This window comes from Ranitomeya imitator, chromosome 10, assembly GCF_032444005.1.
Source record: "Ranitomeya imitator isolate aRanImi1 chromosome 10, aRanImi1.pri, whole genome shotgun sequence".
Classification (NCBI taxonomy): Eukaryota; Metazoa; Chordata; class Amphibia; order Anura; family Dendrobatidae; genus Ranitomeya; species Ranitomeya imitator.
Window position 1 is genome coordinate 3,100,940 of NC_091291.1, and position 21,432 is coordinate 3,122,371.

Consider the following 21,432-nt stretch of genomic DNA (forward strand, 5'->3'; position numbering starts at 1 on the left):
CTCTCCTCCCCCTCCCTCCAATTCTCTCCCCCCCTCCTCCAATTCTCTCCCTCCAATTCTCACCCCCTCCCTCCATCTCCTCCAATTCTCTCACCCCTCCCCCCCAATTCTCTCCTCCCCCCCCCCCCAATTCTCTCCCTCCTCCAATTCTCCCCCTCCCCTCCAATTCTCTCCTCCCCCATCACTCCAATTCTCTCCCTCCCCTCCCATCCCTCCAATTCTCTCCCTCCTATCCATTCCTCTCCTCCAATTCTCTCTCCTCCAATTCTCTCTCCTCCAATTCTCCCCCTCCCTCCAATTCTCTCCACCTCCAATTCTCACCTCCCCCTCCTCCAATTCTCTTCTCTCCATTCTCTCCCCCCCTCCCCCAATTCTCTCCCCCCCCTCCAATTCTCTCCCTCCCCCCCTCCCTCCAATTCTCTCCCTCCCCCTCCAATTCTCTCCCTCTCCCCCCCCAATTCTCTCCCTCCCCCATCCTCCCTCCAATTCTCTCCCTCCCCCTCCCTCCAATTCCTCCCTCCCCCCCTCCAATTCTCTCCTCCCCTCCAATTCTCTCCTCCAATTCCTCCCCCCCTCCCTCCATCTCCATTCACCCTCCCCCCAATTCTCCTCCCTCCCTCAATTCTCTCACCTCTCCCCCCCAATTCTCTCCCTCCCCCCTCCCTCCAATTCTCCCCCCTCCCTCCAATTCTCTCCCCCCTCCCTCCAATTCTCTCCCTCCCCCCATCCCTCCAATTCTCTCCCTCCCCTCCCCTCCCTCCAATTCTCTCCCTCCCTCCAGTACTCCTCCAATTCTCTCCCCCCTCTCCTCAACTCTCTCCCTCCCCCGCCCTCCAATTCTCTCCCTCCAATCTCTCCCCCCTCCAATTCTCTCCCCCCTCCAATTCTCTCCCCTCCAATTCCTCCCCCTCCAATTCCTCCCCCCCCTCCAATTCTCTCCCTCCCCCCCCTCCAATCTCTCCCTCCCCCTCCAATTCCCCCCCTCCAATCTCTCCCCCCTCCAATTCCTCCCCCCTCCAATTCTCTCCCCCCTCCAATTCACTCCCCCCCTCCAATTCTCTCCCTCCCCCCCTCCAATTCTCTCCCTCCAATTCTCTACCTCCCCCCTTCCCTCCAATTCCTCCTCCCCCCCTCCCTCTCCCCCTCCCTCTCCCTCCAATTCCTCCTCCCTCCATTCCTCCCTCCTCCAATTCCTCCCTCCCCCCCTCCAATTCTCTCCCTCCCCCTCCAATTCTCTCCCTCCCTCCAATTCTCTCCCCCCCTCCAATTCTCTCCCTCCAATTCTCTCCCTCCCCCCTCCAATTCTCTCCCTCCAATTCTCTCCCCCCTCCTCCCTCCAATTCTCTCCCCCCTCCCTCCCTCCAATCTCTCCCCCTCCCTCCCTCCAATTCTCTCCCCTCCAATTCTCCTCCCTCCAATTCTCTCCTCCCCCCCTCCAATTCTCACCCTCCCTCCCTCCAATTCTCTCCCCCCCTCCAATTCCTCCCTCCCTCCAATTCCTCCCCCCCTCCCATTCTCTCCCTACCCCCCTCCCTCCCATTCTCTCCCTCCCCCCAATTCTCTCCCTCCCCCCCCCTCCAATTCTCTCCCTCCTCCCTCCCTCCAATTCTCTCCCCCCCAATTCTCTCCCTCCAATTCTCTCCCTCCAATTCTCTCCCCCCCTCCCTCCAATTCTCTCCTCTCCCTCCAATTCTCTCCTCCCCCCCTCCAATTCTCTCCCTCCCCCCCTCCCTCAATTCTCTCCCTCCCCCCCTCCCTCCAATTCTCTCCCTCCAATTCTCCCCCCCTCCTCCAATTCTCCCCTCCCTCCAATTCTCCCCCTCCCTCCCTCCAATTCTCTCCCTCCAATTCTCTCCCTCCAATTCTCTCCCTCCAATTCTCTCCTCCAATCTCTCCCTCCAATTCTCACCCCTCCCCCCCATTCTCCCCACTCCAATTCTCTCCCCCCAATTCTATCCCTCCCTCCAATTCTCTCACCCCTTCCTCCCCCAATTCTCTCCCCCCTCCCTCCAATTCTCTCCCCCCCTCCCTCCCCCCTCTCCAATTCTCTCCCCCCCCTCTCCCTCCAATTCTCTCCCTCCCCCTCCCTCCAACTCTCCCCCCCCTCAATTCTCTCCTCCAATTCTCTCCCCCCCTCCAATTCTCTCCCTCCCCCCCTCCAATTCTCTCCCCCCTCCAATTCTCTCCCCCTCCAATTCTCTCCCCCCTCCAATTCTCTCCCCCCCCTCCAATTCTCTCCCCCCTCCAATTCTCTCCCCCCCTCCAATTCCTCCCCCCTCCAATTCCTCCCTCCAATTCTCTCCCCCCTCCAATTCTCTACCTCCCCCCCTTCCCTCCAATTCCTCCCTCCCCCTCCCTCTCCCCCAATTCTCTCCCTCCCCCCCCTCCAATTCCTCCCCCCCCCTCCAATTCTCTCCCTCCCTCCCCCTCTCCCTCCAATTCTCTCCCCCCCCTCCAATTCTCTCCCCCCCCTCCAATTCTCTCTCCCCCCCTCCAATTCTCCCTCCCTCTCTCCAATTCTCCCCTCCCTTCTCTCCCCCCCTCCAATTCTCCCTCCCTCCCTCCAATTCTCTCCCCCTCCCTCCAATTCTCTCCCCCACCTCCCTCCAATTCTCACCCTCCCTCCCTCCAATTCCTCCCCCCCTCCCTCCCTCCAATTCCTCCCCCCTCCCTCCAATTCTCTCCCTCCCTCCAATTCCTCCCTCCCTCTCTCCCTCCAACTCTCCCCCCCCTCCAATTCCTCCTCCCCCTCCAATTCTCTCCTCCCCCCCTCCCTCCAATTCTCTCCCTCCCCCCCCTCCAATTCTCTCCCTCCCCCCCTCCCTCCAATTCTCCCCCCCAATTCTCTCCCTCCCTCCAATTCTCTCTCCCTCCCCCCTCCAATTCTCTCCTCCCTCCAATTCTCTCCCTCCACCCCCCTCCAATTCTCTCCTTCCAATTCTCTCCCTCCTCCCCCCAATTCTCTCCCTCCCCCCCTCCCTCCAATTCTCTCCCTCCCCCCCTCCCTCCAATTCTCTCCCTCCCCCCCTCCCTCCAATTCTCTCCCTCCCCCCCTCCCTCCAATTCTCTCCCTCCCCCCCTCCCTCCAATTCTCTCCCTCCCCCCTCCCATTCTCTCCCTCCCCTCCTCCCTCCAATTCTCTCACCCCCTCCCCCCCCAATTCTCTCCCTCCAATTCTCTCACCCCTCCCCCCCCAATTCTCTCCCTCCCCCCTTCCCTCCAATTCTCTCCCCCCCTCCCTCCAATTCTCTCCCTCCAATTCTCTCCCTCTCCCCCTCCCTCCAATTCTCTCCTTCCCCCTCCAATTCTCTCCCCTTCCCTCCAATTCTCTCCCTCCAACTCTCTCCCTCCCCCTCTCTCCCCCCCTCCCTCCAATTCTCTCCCTCCCCCCCTCCTCCAATTCTCTCCCTCCCCCCTCCCTCCAATTCTCTCCCTCCAATTCCTCCCTCCCTCCAATTCTCTCCCTCCCTCCAATTCCTCCCTCCAATTACTCCCCCCTCTCCTCCAATTCTCTCCCTCCCCCCTCCCTCCAATTCTCTTTCCCCCTCCCTCCAATTCCTCCCTCCCATCTCCAATTCTCTCCCTCCCCTCCAATTCTCTCCCTCCCCCCCTCCCTCAATTCTCTCCCTCCAATTCTCTCCTCCCCCCTCCCTCCAATTCTCTCACCCCCTCCCTCAAATTCTCTCCCTCCCCCCCCTCCCTCATATTCTCTCCCCCCCTCCCTCCAATTCTCTCCCTCCCCCCTCCAATTCTCTCCCTCCCTCCAATTCTCTCCCTCCCCCCTCTCCCTCCAATTCTCTCCCTCCCCCCTCTCCAATTCTCTCCCTCCCCCCCTCCAATTCTCTCCCCCCTCCAATTCTCTCCCTCCCCCCCTCCAATTCTCTCCCTCCCCCCCTCCAATTCTCTCCCTCCCCCCCTCCAATTCTCTCCCTCCAATTCTCTACCTCCCCCCCTTCCCTCCAATTCCTCCCTCCCCCCCTCCCTCTCCCTCCTCCCCCCTCTCCCTCCAATTCTCCCCTCCCTCCAATTCTTCCTCCCTCCAATTCTCCCCTCCTCCAATTCTCCCCCCCTCCCTCCCTCCAATTCTCTCACCCCTCCCCCCCAGTTCTCCCCCACTCCAATTCACTCCCCCAATTCTATCCCTCCCTCCAATTCTCTCACCCCTTCCTCCCCCCAATTCTCTCCCTCTCCCCCCTCCCTCCAATTCTCTCCCCCCCCCTCCCCCTCTCCCTCCAATTCTCTCCCCCCCTCCCTCCAACTCTCTCCCCCCCCCTCCAATTCTCTCCTCCCCCCCCCTCCAATTCTCTCCCTCCAATTCTCTCCCTCCAATTCTCTCACCCCTCCCCCCAGTTCTCCCCCACTCCAATTCTCTCCCCCCAATTCTATCCCTCCCTCCAATTCTCTCACTCCCTTCCTCCCCCCAATTCTCTCCCTCTCCCCCCTCCCTCCAATTCTCTCCCCCCTCTCCCTCCAATTCTCTCCCTCCCTCCAATTCTCTCCCTCCAATTCCTCTCCCCCCCTCCCTCCAACTCTCTCCCTCCCCCCCTCCAATTCTCTCCCCCCTCCAATTCTCTCCCCACTCCAATTCTCTCCCCCTCCAATTCTCCCCCCCTCCAATTCCTCCCCCCCTCCAATTCCTCCCCCCCTCCAATTCCTCCCCCCCTCCAATTCCTCCCCCCCCTCCAATTCTCTCCCTCCAATTCTCTGCCTCCCCCCTTCCCTCCAATTCCTCCCTCCCCCCCTCCCTCTCCCTCCAATTCTCTCCTCCCCCCTCCAATTCTCTCCCTCCCTCCCCCTCCAATTCTCCTCCCCCCCCCTCCAATTCTCTCCCCCCCCCAATTCCTCCTCTCTCTCTCCAATTCTCCCCCCCCTCTTCTCTCCCCCCCCTCCAATTCTCCTCCAATTCTCTCCCCCCAATTCTCTCCCCCCCTCTCTCCAATCTCTCCCCTCCAATCTCTCCCCCACTCCCTCCAATTCTCTCCCCTCCAATTCTCTCCCCCACCTCCCTCCAATTCTCACCCTCCCTCCCACCAATTCCTCCCCCCCTCCCTCCCTCCAATTCCTCCCCCCCTCCAATTCCTCCCCCCTCCCTCCCTCCAATTCCTCCCCCCCTCCAATTCCTCCCTCCCTCTCTCCCTCCAACTCTCTCCCCCCCTCCAATTCCTCCCCCCCCTCCAATTCTCTCCCTCCCCCCCTCCCTCCAATTCTCTCCCTCCCCCCCTCCCTCCAATTCTCCCCCCAATTCTCTCCCTCCAATTCTCTCCCTCCAATTCTCTCCCTCCCTCCAATTCTCTCCCTCCACCCCCCTCCAATTCTCTCCTTCCAATTCTCTCCCTCCTCCCCCCAATTCTCTCCCTCCCCCCCTCCCTCCAATTCTCTCCCTCCCTCCAATTCTCTCCCTCCCCCCCTCCCATTCTCTCCCTCCCCTCCTCCCTCCAATTCTCCTCTCTCCCTCCAATTCTCTCACCCCTCCCCCCCCAATTCTCTCCCTCCCCCCTTCCCTCCAATTCTCTCCCCCCTCCCACCAATTCTCTCCCCCCTCCAATTCTCTCCCTCCAACTCTCTCCCTCCCCCTCTCCCCCCCCCTCCCTCCAATTCTCTCCCTCCCCCCCTCCCTCCAATTCTCTCCCTCTCCCCCTCCCTCCAATTCTCTCCTTCCCCCCTCCAATTCTCTCCCCCCTCCCTCCAATTCTCTCCCCCCCTCCAATTCTCTCCCTCAACTCTCTCCCTCCCCCTCTCCCCCCCCTCCCTCCAATTCTCTCCCTCCCCCCCTCCCTCCAATTCTCTCCCTCCCTCCCTCCAATTCTCTCCCTCCCTCCAATTCCTCCCTCCAATTACCCCCCTCCCTCCCCCTCTCTCTCCCCCCCTCCCTCCAATTCTCTCCCTCCCCCTCCTCCAATTCCTCCCTCCCCCCTCCAATTTCTCTCCCTCCAATTCTCTCCCTCCCCCTCCCTCCAATTCTCCCCCCCTCCCTCAAATTCTCTCCCCCTCCCTCAATTCTCTCCCCCCCCTCCAATTCTCTCCCTCCCCCCCTCCAATTCTCTCCCTCCCTCCAATTCCTCCCTCCAATTCTCTCCCTCCAATTCTCTCCCTCCCCCCTCTCCCTCCAATTCTCTCCCTCCCCCCTCTCCCTCCAATTCTCTCCCTCCCCCCTCTCCCTCCAATTCTCTCCCTCCCCCCTCCAATTCTCTCCCCCCTCCAATTCTCTCCCCCCCTCCAATTCTCTCCCCCCCTCCAATTCTCTCCCCCCTCCAATTCTCTCCCTCCAATTCTCTACCTCCCCCCCTCCCTCTCCCTCCAATTCCTCCCTCCCCCCCTCCAATTCTCTCCCTCCCTCTCCCTCCAATTCTCTCCCCCCCTCCCTCTCCCTCCAATTCTCTCCCCCCCCTTCAATTCCTCCCCCCCTCCAATTCTCTACCTCTCCCTCCAATTCCTCCCTCCCTCCAATTCTCTCCCCCCCCTCCAATTCTCTCCCTCCAATTCTCTCCCCCCCTCCCTCCAACTCTCTCCCTCCCTCCCTCCAACTCTCTCCCTCCCCCCCTCCAATTCTCTCCCTCCCCCCCTCCAATTCCTCTCCCCCTCCAATTCCTCCCCCCCTCCAATTCCTCCCCCCCTCCAATTCTCTACCTCCCCCCCCTTCCCTCCAATTCCTCCCTCCCCCCCTCCCTCTCCCTCCAATTCTCTCCCCCCCCCTCCAATTCCTCCCTCCCCTCCAATTCTCTCCCTCCCCCCTCCCTCCCATTCGCTCCCCCTCCCTCCCATTCGCTCCCCCTCCCTCCCATTCGCTCCCCCTCCCTCCCATTCGCTCCCCCTCCCTCCCATTCGCTCCCCCTCCCTCCCATTCTCTCCCCCTCCCTCCCATTCTCTCCCCCTCCCTCCCATTCTCTCCCCCTCCCTCCCATTCTCTCCCCCTCCCTCCATTCTCCCCATCCCCGATTCTCTCCCCCTCCCCAATTCTCTCCCCCTCCCTCCCATCATGCTCTGCACCGTGTGGCACTACAGTACCCAGCGGCCCCAATAGTTGGCGCAGCTTCCTGCTGCCGCAGAGGATACTGGGAAGTACAGCGTCAGCGCGGCCGGGCGGAAGTAGTATGAGTCACGTGACGGTCAGGTGATTCTCCTCGCCGGAAACTACGCCTGCGCAGTGAGCGGCGCTGTGGCCCCGCCCCCCGGTGTTGGTGCTCGGTGTGGGCGACAGCAGCGGAGCCGCCATGTTGATCACCGTGTACTGTGTCCGCCGCGACCTGTCGGAGATCACATTCTCCCTGGACGTGGACAAGGACTTCGAGCTGGAAAACTTCCGCGCCCTGTGTGAGCTGGAGAGCGGCGTCCCGGCCGCGGAGTCCCTGGTGAGAGGAGGACCGGAGGGTGCGGGGACACTGATAAGTACCGGAGGGTGCGGGGACACTGATAAGAACCGGAGGGTGCGGGGACACTGATATGTACCGGAGGGTGCGGGGACACTGATATGTACCGGAGGGTGCGGGGACACTGATAAGAACCGGAGGGTGCGGGGACACTGATAAGTACCGGAGGGTGCGGGGACACTGATAAGAACCGGAGGGTGCGGGGACACTGATAAGAACCGGAGGGTGCGGGGACACTGATATGTACCGGAGGGTGCGGGGACACTGATAAGTACCGGAGGGTGCGGGGACACTGATAAGAACCGGAGGGTGCGGGGACACTGATATGTACCGGAGGGTGCGGGGACACTGATATGTACCGGAGGGTGCGGGGACACTGATAAGAACCGGAGGGTGCGGGGACACTGATAAGAACCGGAGGGTGCGGGGACACTGATATGTACCGGAGGGTGCGGGGACACTGATAAGAACCGGAGGGTGCGGGGACACCGATATGTACCGGAGGGTGCGGGGACACTGATATGTACCGGAGGGTGCGGGGACACTGATAAGAACCGGAGGGTGCGGGGACACTGATAAGAACCGGAGGGTGCGGGGACACCGATAAGAACCGGAGGGTGCGGGGACACTGATATGTACCGGAGGGTGCGGGGACACTGATAAGAACCGGAGGGTGCGGGGACACCGATATGTACCGGAGGGTGCGGGGACACTGATATGTACCGGAGGGTGCGGGGACACTGATAAGAACCGGAGGGTGCGGGGACACCGATATGTACCGGAGGGTGCGGGGACACTGATATGTACCGGAGGGTGCGGGGACACTGATAAGAACCGGAGGGTGCGGGGACACTGATATGTACCGGAGGGTGCGGGGACACTGATATGTACCGGAGGGTGCGGGGACACTGATAAGAACCGGAGGGTGCGGGGACACTGATAAGAACCGGAGGGTGCGGGGACACTGATAAGTACCGGAGGGTGCGGGGACACTGATATGTACCGGAGGGTGCGGGGACACTGATATGTACCGGAGGGTGCGGGGACACTGATAAGTACCGGAGGGTGCGGGGACACTGATATGTACCGGAGGGTGCGGGGACACTGATAAGAACCGGAGGGTGCGGGAACACTGATAAGAACCGGAGGGTGCGGGGACACTGATATGTACCGGAGGGTGCGGGGACACTGATATGTACCGGAGGGTGCGGGGACACTGATATGTACCGGAGGGTGCGGGGACACTGATAAGAACCGGAGGGTGCGGGGACACTGATAAGAACCGGAGGGTGCGGGGACACTGATAAGAACCGGAGGGTGCGGGGACACTGATAAGAACCGGAGGGTGCGGGGACACTGATAAGAACCGGAGGGTGCGGGGACACTGATAAATACCGGAGGGTGCGGGGACACTGATAAGTACCGGAGGGTGCGGGGACACTGATATGTACCGGAGGGTGCGGGGACACTGATATGTACCGGAGGGTGCGGGGACACTGATAAGTACCGGAGGGTGCGGGGACACTGATAAGAACCGGAGGGTGCGGGGACACTGATAAGAACCGGAGGGTGCGGGGACACTGATAAGAACCGGAGGGTGCGGGGACACTGATAAGAACCGGAGGGTGCGGGGACACTGATAAGAACCGGAGGGTGCGGGGACACTGATAAGAACCGGAGGGTGCGGGGACACTGATAAGAACCGGAGGGTGCGGGGACACTGATAAGAACCGGAGGGTGCGGGGACACTGATAAGTACCGGAGGGTGCGGGGACACTGATAAGTACCGGAGGGTGCGGGGACACTGATATGTACCGGAGGGTGCGGGGACACTGATATGTACCGGAGGGTGCGGGGACACTGATAAGTACCGGAGGGTGCGGGGACACTGATAAGAACCGGAGGGTGCGGGGACACTGATAAGAACCGGAGGGTGCGGGGACACTGATAAGAACCGGAGGGTGCGGGGACACTGATAAGAACCGGAGGGTGCGGGGACACTGATAAGAACCGGAGGGTGCGGGGACACTGATATGTACCGGAGGGTGCGGGAACACTGATAAGAACCGGAGGGTGCGGGGACACTGATAAGAACCGGAGGGTGCGGGAACACTGATAAGAACCGGAGGGTGCGGGGACACTGATAAGAACCGGAGGGTGCGGGGACACTGATATGTACCGGAGGGTGCGGGAACACTGATAAGAACCGGAGGGTGCGGGGACACTGATAAGAACCGGAGGGTGCGGGGACACTGATAAGAACCGGAGGGTGCGGGGACACTGATATGTACCGGAGGGTGCGGGGACACTGATATGTACCGGAGGGTGCGGGGACACTGATATGTACCGGAGGGTGCGGGGACACTGATATGTACCGGAGGGTGCGGGGACACTGATAAGAACCGGAGGGTGCGGGGACACTGATAAGAACCGGAGGGTGCGGGGACACTGATATGTACCGGAGGGTGCGGGGACACTGATAAGAACCGGAGGGTGCGGGGACACTGATAAGAACCGGAGGGTGCGGGGACACTGATAAGAACCGGAGGGTGCGGGGACACTGATAAGTACCGGAGGGTGCGGGGACACTGATAAGAACCGGAGGGTGCGGGGACACTGATATGTACCGGAGGGTGCGGGGACACTGATAAGTACCGGAGGGTGCGGGGACACTGATATGTACCGGAGGGTGCGGGGACACTGATAAGAACCGGAGGGTGCGGGGACACTGATATGTACCGGAGGGTGCGGGGACACTGATAAGAACCGGAGGGTGCGGGGACACTGATATGTACCGGAGGGTGCGGGGACACTGATAAGTACCGGAGGGTGCGGGGACACTGATATGTACCGGAGGGTGCGGGGACACTGATAAGAACCGGAGGGTGCGGGGACACTGATAAGTACCGGAGGGTGCGGGGACACTGATATGTACCGGAGGGTGCGGGGACACTGATAAGAACCGGAGGGTGCGGGGACACTGATAAGAACCGGAGGGTGCGGGGACACTGATATGTACCGGAGGATGCGGGGACACTGATAAGTACCGGAGGGTGCGGGGACACTGATATGTACCGGAGGGTGCGGGGACACTGATATGTACCGGAGGGTGCGGGGACAACGATAAGAACCGGAGGGTGCGGGGACACTGATAAGAACCGGAGGGTGCGGGGACACTGATAAGAACCGGAGGGTGCGGGGACACTGATATGTACCGGAGGGTGCGGGGACACTGATAAGTACCGGAGGGTGCGGGGACACTGATATGTACCGGAGGGTGCGGGGACACTGATAAGAACCGGAGGGTGCGGGGACACTGATATGTACCGGAGGGTGCGGGGACACTGATAAGTACCGGAGGGTGCGGGGACACTGATAAGAACCGGAGGGTGCGGGGACACTGATATGTACCGGAGGGTGCGGGGACACTGATAAGTACCGGAGGGTGCGGGGACACTGATATGTACCGGAGGGTGCGGGGACACTGATAAGAACCGGAGGGTGCGGGGACACTGATAAGTACCGGAGGGTGCGGGGACACTGATATGTACCGGAGGGTGCGGGGACACTGATAAGAACCGGAGGGTGCGGGGACACTGATAAGAACCGGAGGGTGCGGGGACACTGATAAGAACCGGAGGGTGCGGGGACACTGATATGTACCGGAGGGTGCGGGGACACTGATATGTACCGGAGGGTGCGGGGACACTGATAAGAACCGGAGGGTGCGGGGACACTGATATGTACCGGAGGGTGCGGGGACACTGATAAGAACCGGAGGGTGCGGGGACACTGATAAGAACCGGAGGGTGCGGGGACACTGATATGTACCGGAGGGTGCGGGGACACTGATAAGAACCGGAGGGTGCGGGGACACTGATATGTACCGGAGGGTGCGGGGACACTGATAAGAACCGGAGGGTGCGGGGACACTGATAAGAACCGGAGGGTGCGGGGACACTGATAAGAACCGGAGGGTGCGGGGACACTATGTACCGCTGTGTGCGGGGACACTGATATGTACCGGAGGGTGCGGGGACACTGATAAGAACCGGAGGGTGCGGGGACACTGATAAGAACCGGAGGGTGCGGGGACACTGATATGTACCGGAGGGTGCGGGGACACTGATAAGAACCGGAGGGTGCGGGGACACTGATATGTACCGGAGGGTGCGGGGATACTGATATGTACCGGAGGGTGCGGGGACACTGATAAGAACCGGAGGGTGCGGGGACACTGATAAGTACCGGAGGGTGCGGGGACACTGATAAGTACCGGAGGGTGCGGGGACACTGATAAGAACCGGAGGGTGCGGGGACACTGATAAGAACCGGAGGGTGCGGGGACACTGATATGTACCGGAGGGTGCGGGGATACTGATATGTACCGGAGGGTGCGGGGACACTGATAAGAACCGGAGGGTGCGGGGACACTGATAAGTACCGGAGGGTGCGGGGACACTGATATGTACCGGAGGGTGCGGGGACACTGATAAGAACCGGAGGGTGCGGGGACACTGATAAGAACCGGAGGGTGCGGGGACACTGATAAGAACCGGAGGGTGCGGGGACACTGATATGTACCGGAGGGTGCGGGGACACTGATATGTACTGGAGGGTGCGGGGACACTGATAAGAACCGGAGGGTGCGGGGACACTGATAAGTACCGGAGGGTGCGGGGACACTGATAAGTACCGGAGGGTGCGGGGACACTGATAAGTACCGGAGGGTGCGGGGACACTGATAAGTACCGGAGGGTGCGGGGACACTGATAAGTACCGGAGGGTGCGGGGACACTGATATGTACCGGAGGGTGCGGGGACACTGATAAGTACCGGAGGGTGCGGGGACACTGATAAGTACCGGAGGGTGCGGGGACACTGATATGTACCGGAGGGTGCGGGGACACTGATATGTACCGGAGGGTGCGGGGACACTGATAAGAACCGGAGGGTGCGGGGACACTGATAAGAACCGGAGGGTGCGGGGACACTGATAAGAACCGGAGGGTGCGGGGACACTGATATGTACCGGAGGGTGCGGGGACACTGATAAGTACCGGAGGGTGCGGGGACACTGATAAGTACCGGAGGGTGCGGGGACACTGATATGTACCGGAGGGTGCGGGGACACTGATATGTACCGGAGGGTGCGGGGACACTGATATGTACCGGAGGGTGCGGGGACACTGATAAGAACCGGAGGGTGCGGGGACACTGATATGTACCGGAGGGTGCGGGGACACTGATAAGTACCGGAGGGTGCGGGGACACTGATATGTACCGGAGGGTGCGGGGACACTGATAAGAACCGGAGGGTGCGGGGACACTGATATGTACCGGAGGGTGCGGGGACACTGATATGTACCGGAGGGTGCGGGGACACTGATATGTACCGGAGGGTGCGGGGACACTGATATGTACCGGAGGGTGCGGGGACACTGATAAGAACCGGAGGGTGCGGGGACACTGATAAGTACCGGAGGGTGCGGGGACACTGATAAGTACCGGAGGGTGCGGGGACACTGATATGTACCGGAGGGTGCGGGGACACTGATATGTACCGGAGGGTGCGGGGACACTGATATGTACCGGAGGGTGCGGGGACACTGATATGTACCGGAGGGTGCGGGACACTGATATGTACCGGAGGGTGCGGGACACTGATATGTACCGGAGGGTGCGGGACACTGATATGTACCGGAGGGTGCGGGACACTGATATGTACCGGAGGGTGCGGGGACACTGATATGTACCGGAGGGTGCGGGGACACTGATAAGAACCGGAGGGTGCGGGGACACTGATATGTACCGGAGGGTGCGGGGACACTGATATGTACCGGAGGGTGCGGGGACACTGATATGTACCGGAGGGTGCGGGGACACTGATAAGTACCGGAGGGTGCGGGGACACTGATAAGTACCGGAGGGTGCGGGGACACTGATAAGTACCGGAGGGTGCGGGGACACTGATAAGAACCGGAGGGTGCGGGAACACTGATATGTACCGGAGGGTGCGGGGACACTGATATGTACCGGAGGGTGCGGGGACACTGATATGTACCGGAGGGTGCGGGGACACTGATAAGAACCGGAGGGTGCGGGAACACCGATATGTACCGGAGGGTGCGGGGACACTGATAAGAACCGGAGGGTGCGGGGACACTGATATGTACCGGAGGGTGCGGGGACACTGATATGTACCGGAGGGTGCGGGGACACTGATATGTACCGGAGGGTGCGGGGACACTGATATGTACCGGAGGGTGCGGGGACACCGATATGTACCGGAGGGTGCGGGGACACTGATAAGTACCGGAGGGTGCGGGGACACTGATAAGTACCGGAGGGTGCGGGGACACTGATATGTACCGGAGGGTGCGGGGACACTGATATTTACCGGAGGGTGCAGGGACACTGATAAGTACCGGAGGGTGCGGGGACACTGATAAGTACCGGAGGGTGCGGGGACACTGATAAGTACCGGAGGGTGCGGGGACACTGATATGTACCGGAGGGTGCGGGGACACTGATAAGTACCGGAGGGTGCGGGGACACTGATAAGAACCGGAGGGTGCGGGGACACTGATAAGTACCGGAGGGTGCGGGGACACTGATATGTACCGGAGGGTGCGGGGACACTGATATGTACCGGAGGGTGCGGGGACACTGATAAGTACCGGAGGGTGCGGGGACACTGATAAGTACCGGAGGGTGCGGGGACACTGATATGTACCGGAGGGTGCGGGGACACTGATAAGAACCGGAGGGTGCGGGGACACTGATATGTACCGGAGGGTGCGGGGACACTGATATGTTCCGGAGGGTGCGGGGACACTGATAAGTACCGGAGGGTGCGGGGACACTGATATGTACCGGAGGGTGCGGGGACACTGATAAGAACCGGAGGGTGCGGGGACACTGATATGTACCGGAGGGTGCGGGGACACTGATATGTACCGGAGGGTGCGGGGACACTGATATGTACCGGAGGGTGCGGGGACACTGATATGTACCGGAGGGTGCGGGGACACTGATATGTACCGGAGGGTGCGGGGACACTGATATGTACCGGAGGGTGCGGGGACACTGATAAGAACCGGAGGGTGCGGGGACACTGATATGTACCGGAGGGTGCGGGGACACTGATATGTACCGGAGGGTGCGGGGACACTGATAAGAACCGGAGGGTGCGGGGACACTGATAAGAACCGGAGGGTGCGGGGACACTGATATGTACCGGAGGGTGCGGGGACACTGATAAGTACCGGAGGGTGCGGGGACACTGATAAGTACCGGAGGGTGCGGGGACACTGATATGTACCGGAGGGTGCGGGGACACTGATATGTACCGGAGGGTGCGGGGACACTGATATGTACCGGAGGGTGCGGGGACACTGATATGTACCGGAGGGTGCGGGGACACTGATATGTACCGGAGGGTGCGGGGACACCGATATGTACCGGAGGGTGCGGGGACACCGATATGTACCGGAGGGTGCGGGGACACTGATATGTACCGGAGGGTGCGGGGACACTGATATGTACCGGAGGGTGCGGGGACACTGATAAGTACCGGAGGGTGCGGGGACACTGATAAGAACCGGAGGGTGCGGGGACACTGATAAGAACCGGAGGGTGCGGGGACACTGATATGTACCGGAGGGTGCGGGGACACTGATATGTACCGGAGGGTGCGGGGACACTGATATGTACCGGAGGGTGCGGGGACACCGATATGTACCGGAGGGTGCGGGGACACTGATATGTACCGGAGGGTGCGGGGACACTGATATGTACCGGAGGGTGCGGGGACACTGATAAGTACCGGAGGGTGCGGGGACACTGATAAGAACCGGAGGGTGCGGGAACACCGATATGTACCGGAGGGTGCGGGGACACTGATAAGAACCGGAGGGTGCGGGGACACTGATATGTACCGGAGGGTGCGGGGACACTGATAAGAACCGGAGGGTGCGGGAACACCGATATGTACCGGAGGGTGCGGGGACACTGATAAGAACCGGAGGGTGCGGGGACACTGATATGTACCGGAGGGTGCGGGGACACTGATATGTGCCGGAGGGTGCGGGGACAACGATAAGAACCGGAGGGTGCGGGGACACTGATATGTACCGGAGGGTGCGGGGACACTGATAAGAACCGGAGGGTGCGGGGACACTGATATGTACCGGAGGGTGCGGGGACACTGATAAGTACCGGAGGGTGCGGGGACACTGATATGTACCGGAGGGTGCGGGGACACTGATAAGAACCGGAGGGTGCGGGGACACTGATATGTACCGGAGGGTGCGGGGACACTGATATGTACCGGAGGGTGCGGGGACACCGATAAGTACCGGAGGGTGCGGGGACACCGATATGTACCGGAGGGTGCGGGGACACTGATATGTACCGGAGGGTGCGGGGACACTGATAAGAACCGGAGGGTGCGGGGACACTGATATGTACCGGAGGGTGCGGGGACACTGATAAGAACCGGAGGGTGCGGGGACACTGATATGTACCGGAGGGTGCGGGGACACTGATAAGTACCGGAGGGTGCGGGGACACTGATAAGAACCGGAGGGTGCGGGGACACTGATATGTACCGGAGGGTGCGGGGACACTGATAAGTACCGGAGGGTGCGGGGACACTGATATGTACCGGAGGGTGCGGGGACACTGATATGTACCGGAGGGTGCGGGGACACTGATATGTACCGGAGGGTGCGGGGACACTGATATGTACCGGAGGGTGCGGGGACACTGATAAGTACCGGAGGGTGCGGGGACACTGATAAGTACCGGAGGGTGCGGGGACACTGATATGTACCGGAGGGTGCGGGGACACTGATAAGTAGCGGAGGGTGCGGGGACACTGATAAGTACCGGAGGGTGCGGGGACACTGATAAGTACCGGAGGGTGCGGGGACACTGATAAGTACCGGAGGGGGCGGGGACACTGATATGTACCGGAGGGGGCGGGGACACTGATAAGTACCGGAGGGTGCGGGGACACTGATAAGTACCGGAGGGTGCGGGGACACTGATATGTACCGGAGGGGGCGGGGACGTGTATGTACGCGGTGTAGTCGGGAGGGGGCGGGGACGTATATGTACGAGGTGTAGACGGGAGGGGGCGGGGACGTGTATGTACGCGGTGTAGACCGGAGGGGGCGGGGACGTGTATGTACGCGGTGTAGACGGGAGGGGGCGGGGACGTGTATGTACACGGTGTAGACGGGAGGGGGCGGGGACGTATATGTACGCGGTGTAGACCGGAGGGGGCGGGGACGTGTATGTACGCGGTGTAGACCGGAGGGGGCGGGGACGTGTATGTACGCGGTGTAGACCGGAGGGGGCGGGGACGTATATGTACGCGGTGTAGACCGGAGGGGGCGGGGACGTGTATGTACGCGGTGTAAACCGGAGGGGGCGGGGACGTATATGTACGCGGTGTAGACCGGAGGGGGCGGGGACGTGTATGTACGCGGTGTAGACGGGAGGGGGCGGGGGCGTGTATGTACGCGGTGTAGACGGGAGGGGGTGGGGATGTATATGTACGCGGTGTAGACCGGAGGGGGCGGGGACGTATATGTACGCGGTGTAGACCGGAGGGGGCGGGGACGTGTATGTACACCGTGTAGATGGGAGGGTGCGGGGACGTGTATGTACGCGGTGTAGACCGGAGGGAGTGGGGACGTGTATGTACGCGGTCTAGACCGGAGGGGGCGGGGGACGTATATGTACGCGGTCTAGACCGGAGGGGGCGGGGACGTGTATGTACGCGGTCTAGACTGGAGGGTGCGGGGACGTGTATGTACGCGGTGTAGACGGGAGGGGGCGGGGACGTGTATGTACGCGGTGTAGATGGGAGGGGGTGGGGACGTATATGTACGCGGTGTAGACGGGAGGGGGTGGGGACGTGTATGTACACGGTGTAGACCGGAGGGGGCGGGGACGTGTATGTACGCGGTGTAGATGGGAGGGGGTGGGGACGTGTATGTACGCGGTGTAGACGGGAGGGGGTGGGGACGTGTATGTACGCGGTGTAGACGGGAGGGGGTGGGGACGTGTATGTACACCGTGTAGATGGGAGGGTGCGGGGACGTGTATGTATGCGGTGTAGACCAGAGGGGGCGGGGACGTGTATGTACGCGGTGTAGACGGGAGGGAGTGGGGACGTGTATGTACGCGGTGTAGACCGGAGGGGGCGGGGACGTGTATGTACACGGTGTAGACCGGAGGGGGCGGGGACGTGTATGTACACCGTGTAGATGGGAGGGTGCGGGGACGTGTATGTATGCGGTGTAGACCAGAGGGGGCGGGGACGTGTATGTACGCGGTGTAGACGGGAGGGAGTGGGGACGTGTATGTACGCGGTGTAGACGGGAGGGAGTGGGGACGTATATGTACGCGGTGTAGACCGGAGGGAGCGGGGACGTATATGTACGCGGTGTAGACGGGAGGGGGTGGGGACGTGTATGTACGCGGTGTAGACGGGAGGGGGTGGGGACGTGTATGTACGCGGTGTAGACGGGAGGGGGTGGGGACGTGTATGTACGCGGTGTAGACGGGAGGGGGTGGGGACGTGTATGTACGCAGTGTAGACGGGAGGGGGTGGGGACGTGTATGTACACCGTGTAGATGGGAGGGTGCGGGGACGTGTATGCACGCCGTATAGACCGGAGAGTCTGTACCCCAGTGGGTGACCTCGATGGCGACCATGTTTGTTGTGCTGGGCGCCGTTCTTCGCTGCGGGGGAGGGGATGGCTTCCTGTGACCCCGTTGTTCTCCGCTTCTTGCAGATCATCTACGCCGAGCAGCCGCTGACCGACAACCAGCGATCTCTCTCCTCCTACGGCTTAAAGGATGGCGACGTGGTGGTCCTGCGGCAGAAAGATCCGGCCGACTCACGGCCCTCCGCCCCCCGTCCTGCTGCAGCCTTCCCTGGTGAGACGCGGACCCCTGGAGTGCAGCACACAGTCCCATCCTCCAGTCACAGCCAGAGCTGCGGATAATCGCCCACCACAACTCCCACAGTGCAGCAGAGTGCGGCTGCAGCTCTGGAGGTGACTGGAGCAGCGATGGCTGTCCCTTGTCTCCTCTCTGTGCAGGGTGTCATGGCAGCTGTTGGGCCACTAGTTCGTCACGTGCCTGCTCTCACACGTGACTTGGGGTTGCGCCTGCAAGGGTTAATCTATCTCCCCTCTCAGTCCAGCATCCAACCTCTGTCCTATGCTGTAATGGGAGCATAAATCACACACCGACCCAGGGCACACACCCGCTCATACACGCTGCCACCACTCACCGAATACACGGGCGATGAGTCCCAGAAATATTACTACTACTGTCTGCCAATCATAAGGATCACACACTGTAAGGCTATGGATTCTTTAGAGCATGCAAGGTTCAGACATATTAAAGTTTTATGCTCTAATCTAAAAGGTTCAGTGCTTATAATAAAAAGGTATAAAAATATGGGAATAAAGAGACAGAAATATGCAAAAAGGTGATAAAAATAAACGGGAGAAAATCTACAGAAATATCGAACTTTGCATTTTGATTCTCTGACCCTGAGGAAGGGAAATATGGACTGGAACACATCAGCTTTCCAGGCTGCCCTCACATGTGAACACCCCCTTTGTGTGTAGGCCTAATTTGTAGAGTTACTCTGGAGGTCACATTTCTGGAGCAGCCTCTCGGGTTAATATTATAATTGCTGGTTTGTGACTGAACCATGGCGACTCCACCAATGAGTCTTTTATTGTCTCTGAAACTGTTTGTGTAACGTTTCTCATAGATAGTGTCCGGCTGTAATTGACGTCTCTCTTCAAAGAGCTGAAGGTGTGAAATGTTTCCCCTTCTTCCTGGTTCTTAGCGAGGCCCCCTGGCGAGATTGGAGACAGCAGACTGCCCTCTCAGGATAACATATGTTGTGACCCCTGCAGTCTCAGGACAGATGTTACTGCCAGTCACACATCCATACCTATACATATTTCACTACACTCTCCCTGCAGGCTATTCTCTCTGTTATCAGCTCTGGAGGTGACTGGAGCAGAGATTGCTGTCAGTTGTCGTCTCCCTGTCCCGGGTGTCATGGTGGCTGGTGGGCCGCTCTCCCTGCAGGCTGTTGCCTCTGTTATCAGCTTTGGTGTCGCCCCCTAGTGGTCGCCCTGTTGACTTTTGTTCCTCTCCGCAGGTTTGCCACGGATAGATTTCAGTAGCATCGCTGTTCCCGGGACCTCCAGGCCGCCCGCTGCGTCCCCCCAGCCCCGGCCGCCGGCTCCGGACTCCACGTCCTTCCCTCAAGGGCTGGATAACCCGGCTCTGCTGCGGGAGATGCTGCTGGCCAATCCCCACGAGCTCTCGCTGCTGAAGGAGCGCAATCCTCCCCTGGCGGAGGCGCTGCTGAGCCAGGACCTGGGTAGGTAGTGCTGCCCCCTCCTGGCGCTGCCGGCAGCGGACCCCTCATGCCTCACTTTGTTTCCTTACAGAAAAATTCACCAAAGTTCTGGTGGAGCAGCAGCAGGAGCGGGCGCGGCGGGAGCAGGAGCGGATCCGACTCTTCTCCGCGGACCCCTTTGATCTGGAGGCTCAGGCTAAGATAGAGGAAGACATCAGGTGCGGCCCCTGGGGTCCTTGTGCTCGGCTGTGGTCTCGCTGCGGACCTCGGGATCTGTAGGAACGTGTGACAACGTGATGATGGCTGGCCACCAGCTGCTCGGACACTACTGCTCCCAGCATGCACTGACTGCTGGAGACTAGGAGTGATTGTGCACTCTCTCCTGCTTATCCTATGTCCGGTAGTGTTCTCCAGTCACCTCCGGAGCTGCTGTGCGGCCAGTGTATGCAGTGAGTGATTGTGCATTCTCTCCTGCTTATCCTATGTCCGGTAGTGTTCTCTAGTCACCTCCGGAGCTGCTGTGCGGCCAGTGTATGCAGTGAGTGATTGTGCACGCTCTCCTGCTGATCCTATGTCCGGTAGTGTTCTCTAGTCACCCCCGGAGCTGCTGTGCGGCCAGTGTATGCAGTGAGTGATTGTGCACGCTCTCCTGCTGATCCTATGTCCGGTAGTGTTCTCTAGTCACCTCCGGAGCTGCTGTGCGGCCAGTGTATGCAGTGAGTGATTGTGCACGCTCTCCTGCTGATCCTATGTCCGGTAGTGTTCTCTAGTCACCTCCGGAGCTGCTGTGCGGCCAGTGTATGCAGTGAGTGATTGTGCACTCTCTCCTGCTGATCCTATGTTCTGTAGTGTTCTCCAGTCACCTCCGGAGCTGCTGTGCGGCCAGTGTATGCAGTGAGTGATTGTGCACTCTCTCCTGCTGATCCTATGTTCTGTAGTGTTCTCTAGTCACCTCCGGAGCTGCTGTGCGGCCAGTGTATGCAGTGAGTGATTGTGCACTCTCTCCTGCTTATCCTATGTCCGGTAGTGTTCTCTAGTCACCTCCGGAGCTGCTGTGCGGCCAGTGTATGCAGTGAGTGATTGTGCACGCTCTCCTGCTGATCCTATGTCCGGTAGTGTTCTCTAATCACCCCCGGAGCTGCTGTGCGGCCAGTGTATGCAGTGAGTGATTGTGCACGCTCTCCTGCTGCTCCTATGTCCGGTAGTGTTCTCTAGTCACCTCCGGAGCTGCTGTGCGGCCAGTGTATGCAGTGAGTGATTGTGCACTCTCTCCTGCTGATCCTATGTCCTGTAGTGTTCTCTAATCACCCCCGGAGCTGCTGTGTGGCCAGTGTATGCAGTGAGTGATTGTGCACGCTCTCCTGCTGATCCTATGTCCGGTAGTGTTCTCTAGTCACCTCTGGAGCTGCTGTGCGGCCAGTGTATGCAGTGAGTGATTGTTCACGCTCTCCTGCTGATCCTATGTCCGGTAGTGTTCTCTAGTCACCTCCGGAGCTGCTGTGCGGCCAGTGTATGCAGTGAGTGATTGTGCACGCTCTCCTGCTGATCCTATGTCCGGTAGTGTTCTCTAGTCACCTCTGGAGCTGCTGTGCGGCCAGTGTATGCAGTGAGTGATTGTTCACGCTCTCCTGCTGATCCTATGTCCGGTAGTGTTCT

The 21,432-nt window shown here is 60.3% G+C and overlaps 1 protein-coding gene across 1 annotated transcript in view; it reads left to right on the top strand.

The window, feature by feature from the left end:
- The first annotated feature begins 7,132 nt into the window (after positions 1 to 7,132).
- DDI2 (DNA damage inducible 1 homolog 2) overlaps positions 7,133 to 21,432 on the top strand; it is a 38,179-nt gene continuing 23,879 nt past the window's right edge. Inside the window, exons 1-4 of the mRNA XM_069742631.1 lie at positions 7,133 to 7,349; positions 18,179 to 18,323; positions 19,573 to 19,797; positions 19,868 to 19,994. Coding sequence (XP_069598732.1) covers positions 7,212 to 7,349; positions 18,179 to 18,323; positions 19,573 to 19,797; positions 19,868 to 19,994 — 635 coding nt within the window. The 5' untranslated portion in view covers positions 7,133 to 7,211. The remainder of the gene's footprint in view (positions 7,350 to 18,178; positions 18,324 to 19,572; positions 19,798 to 19,867; positions 19,995 to 21,432) is intronic.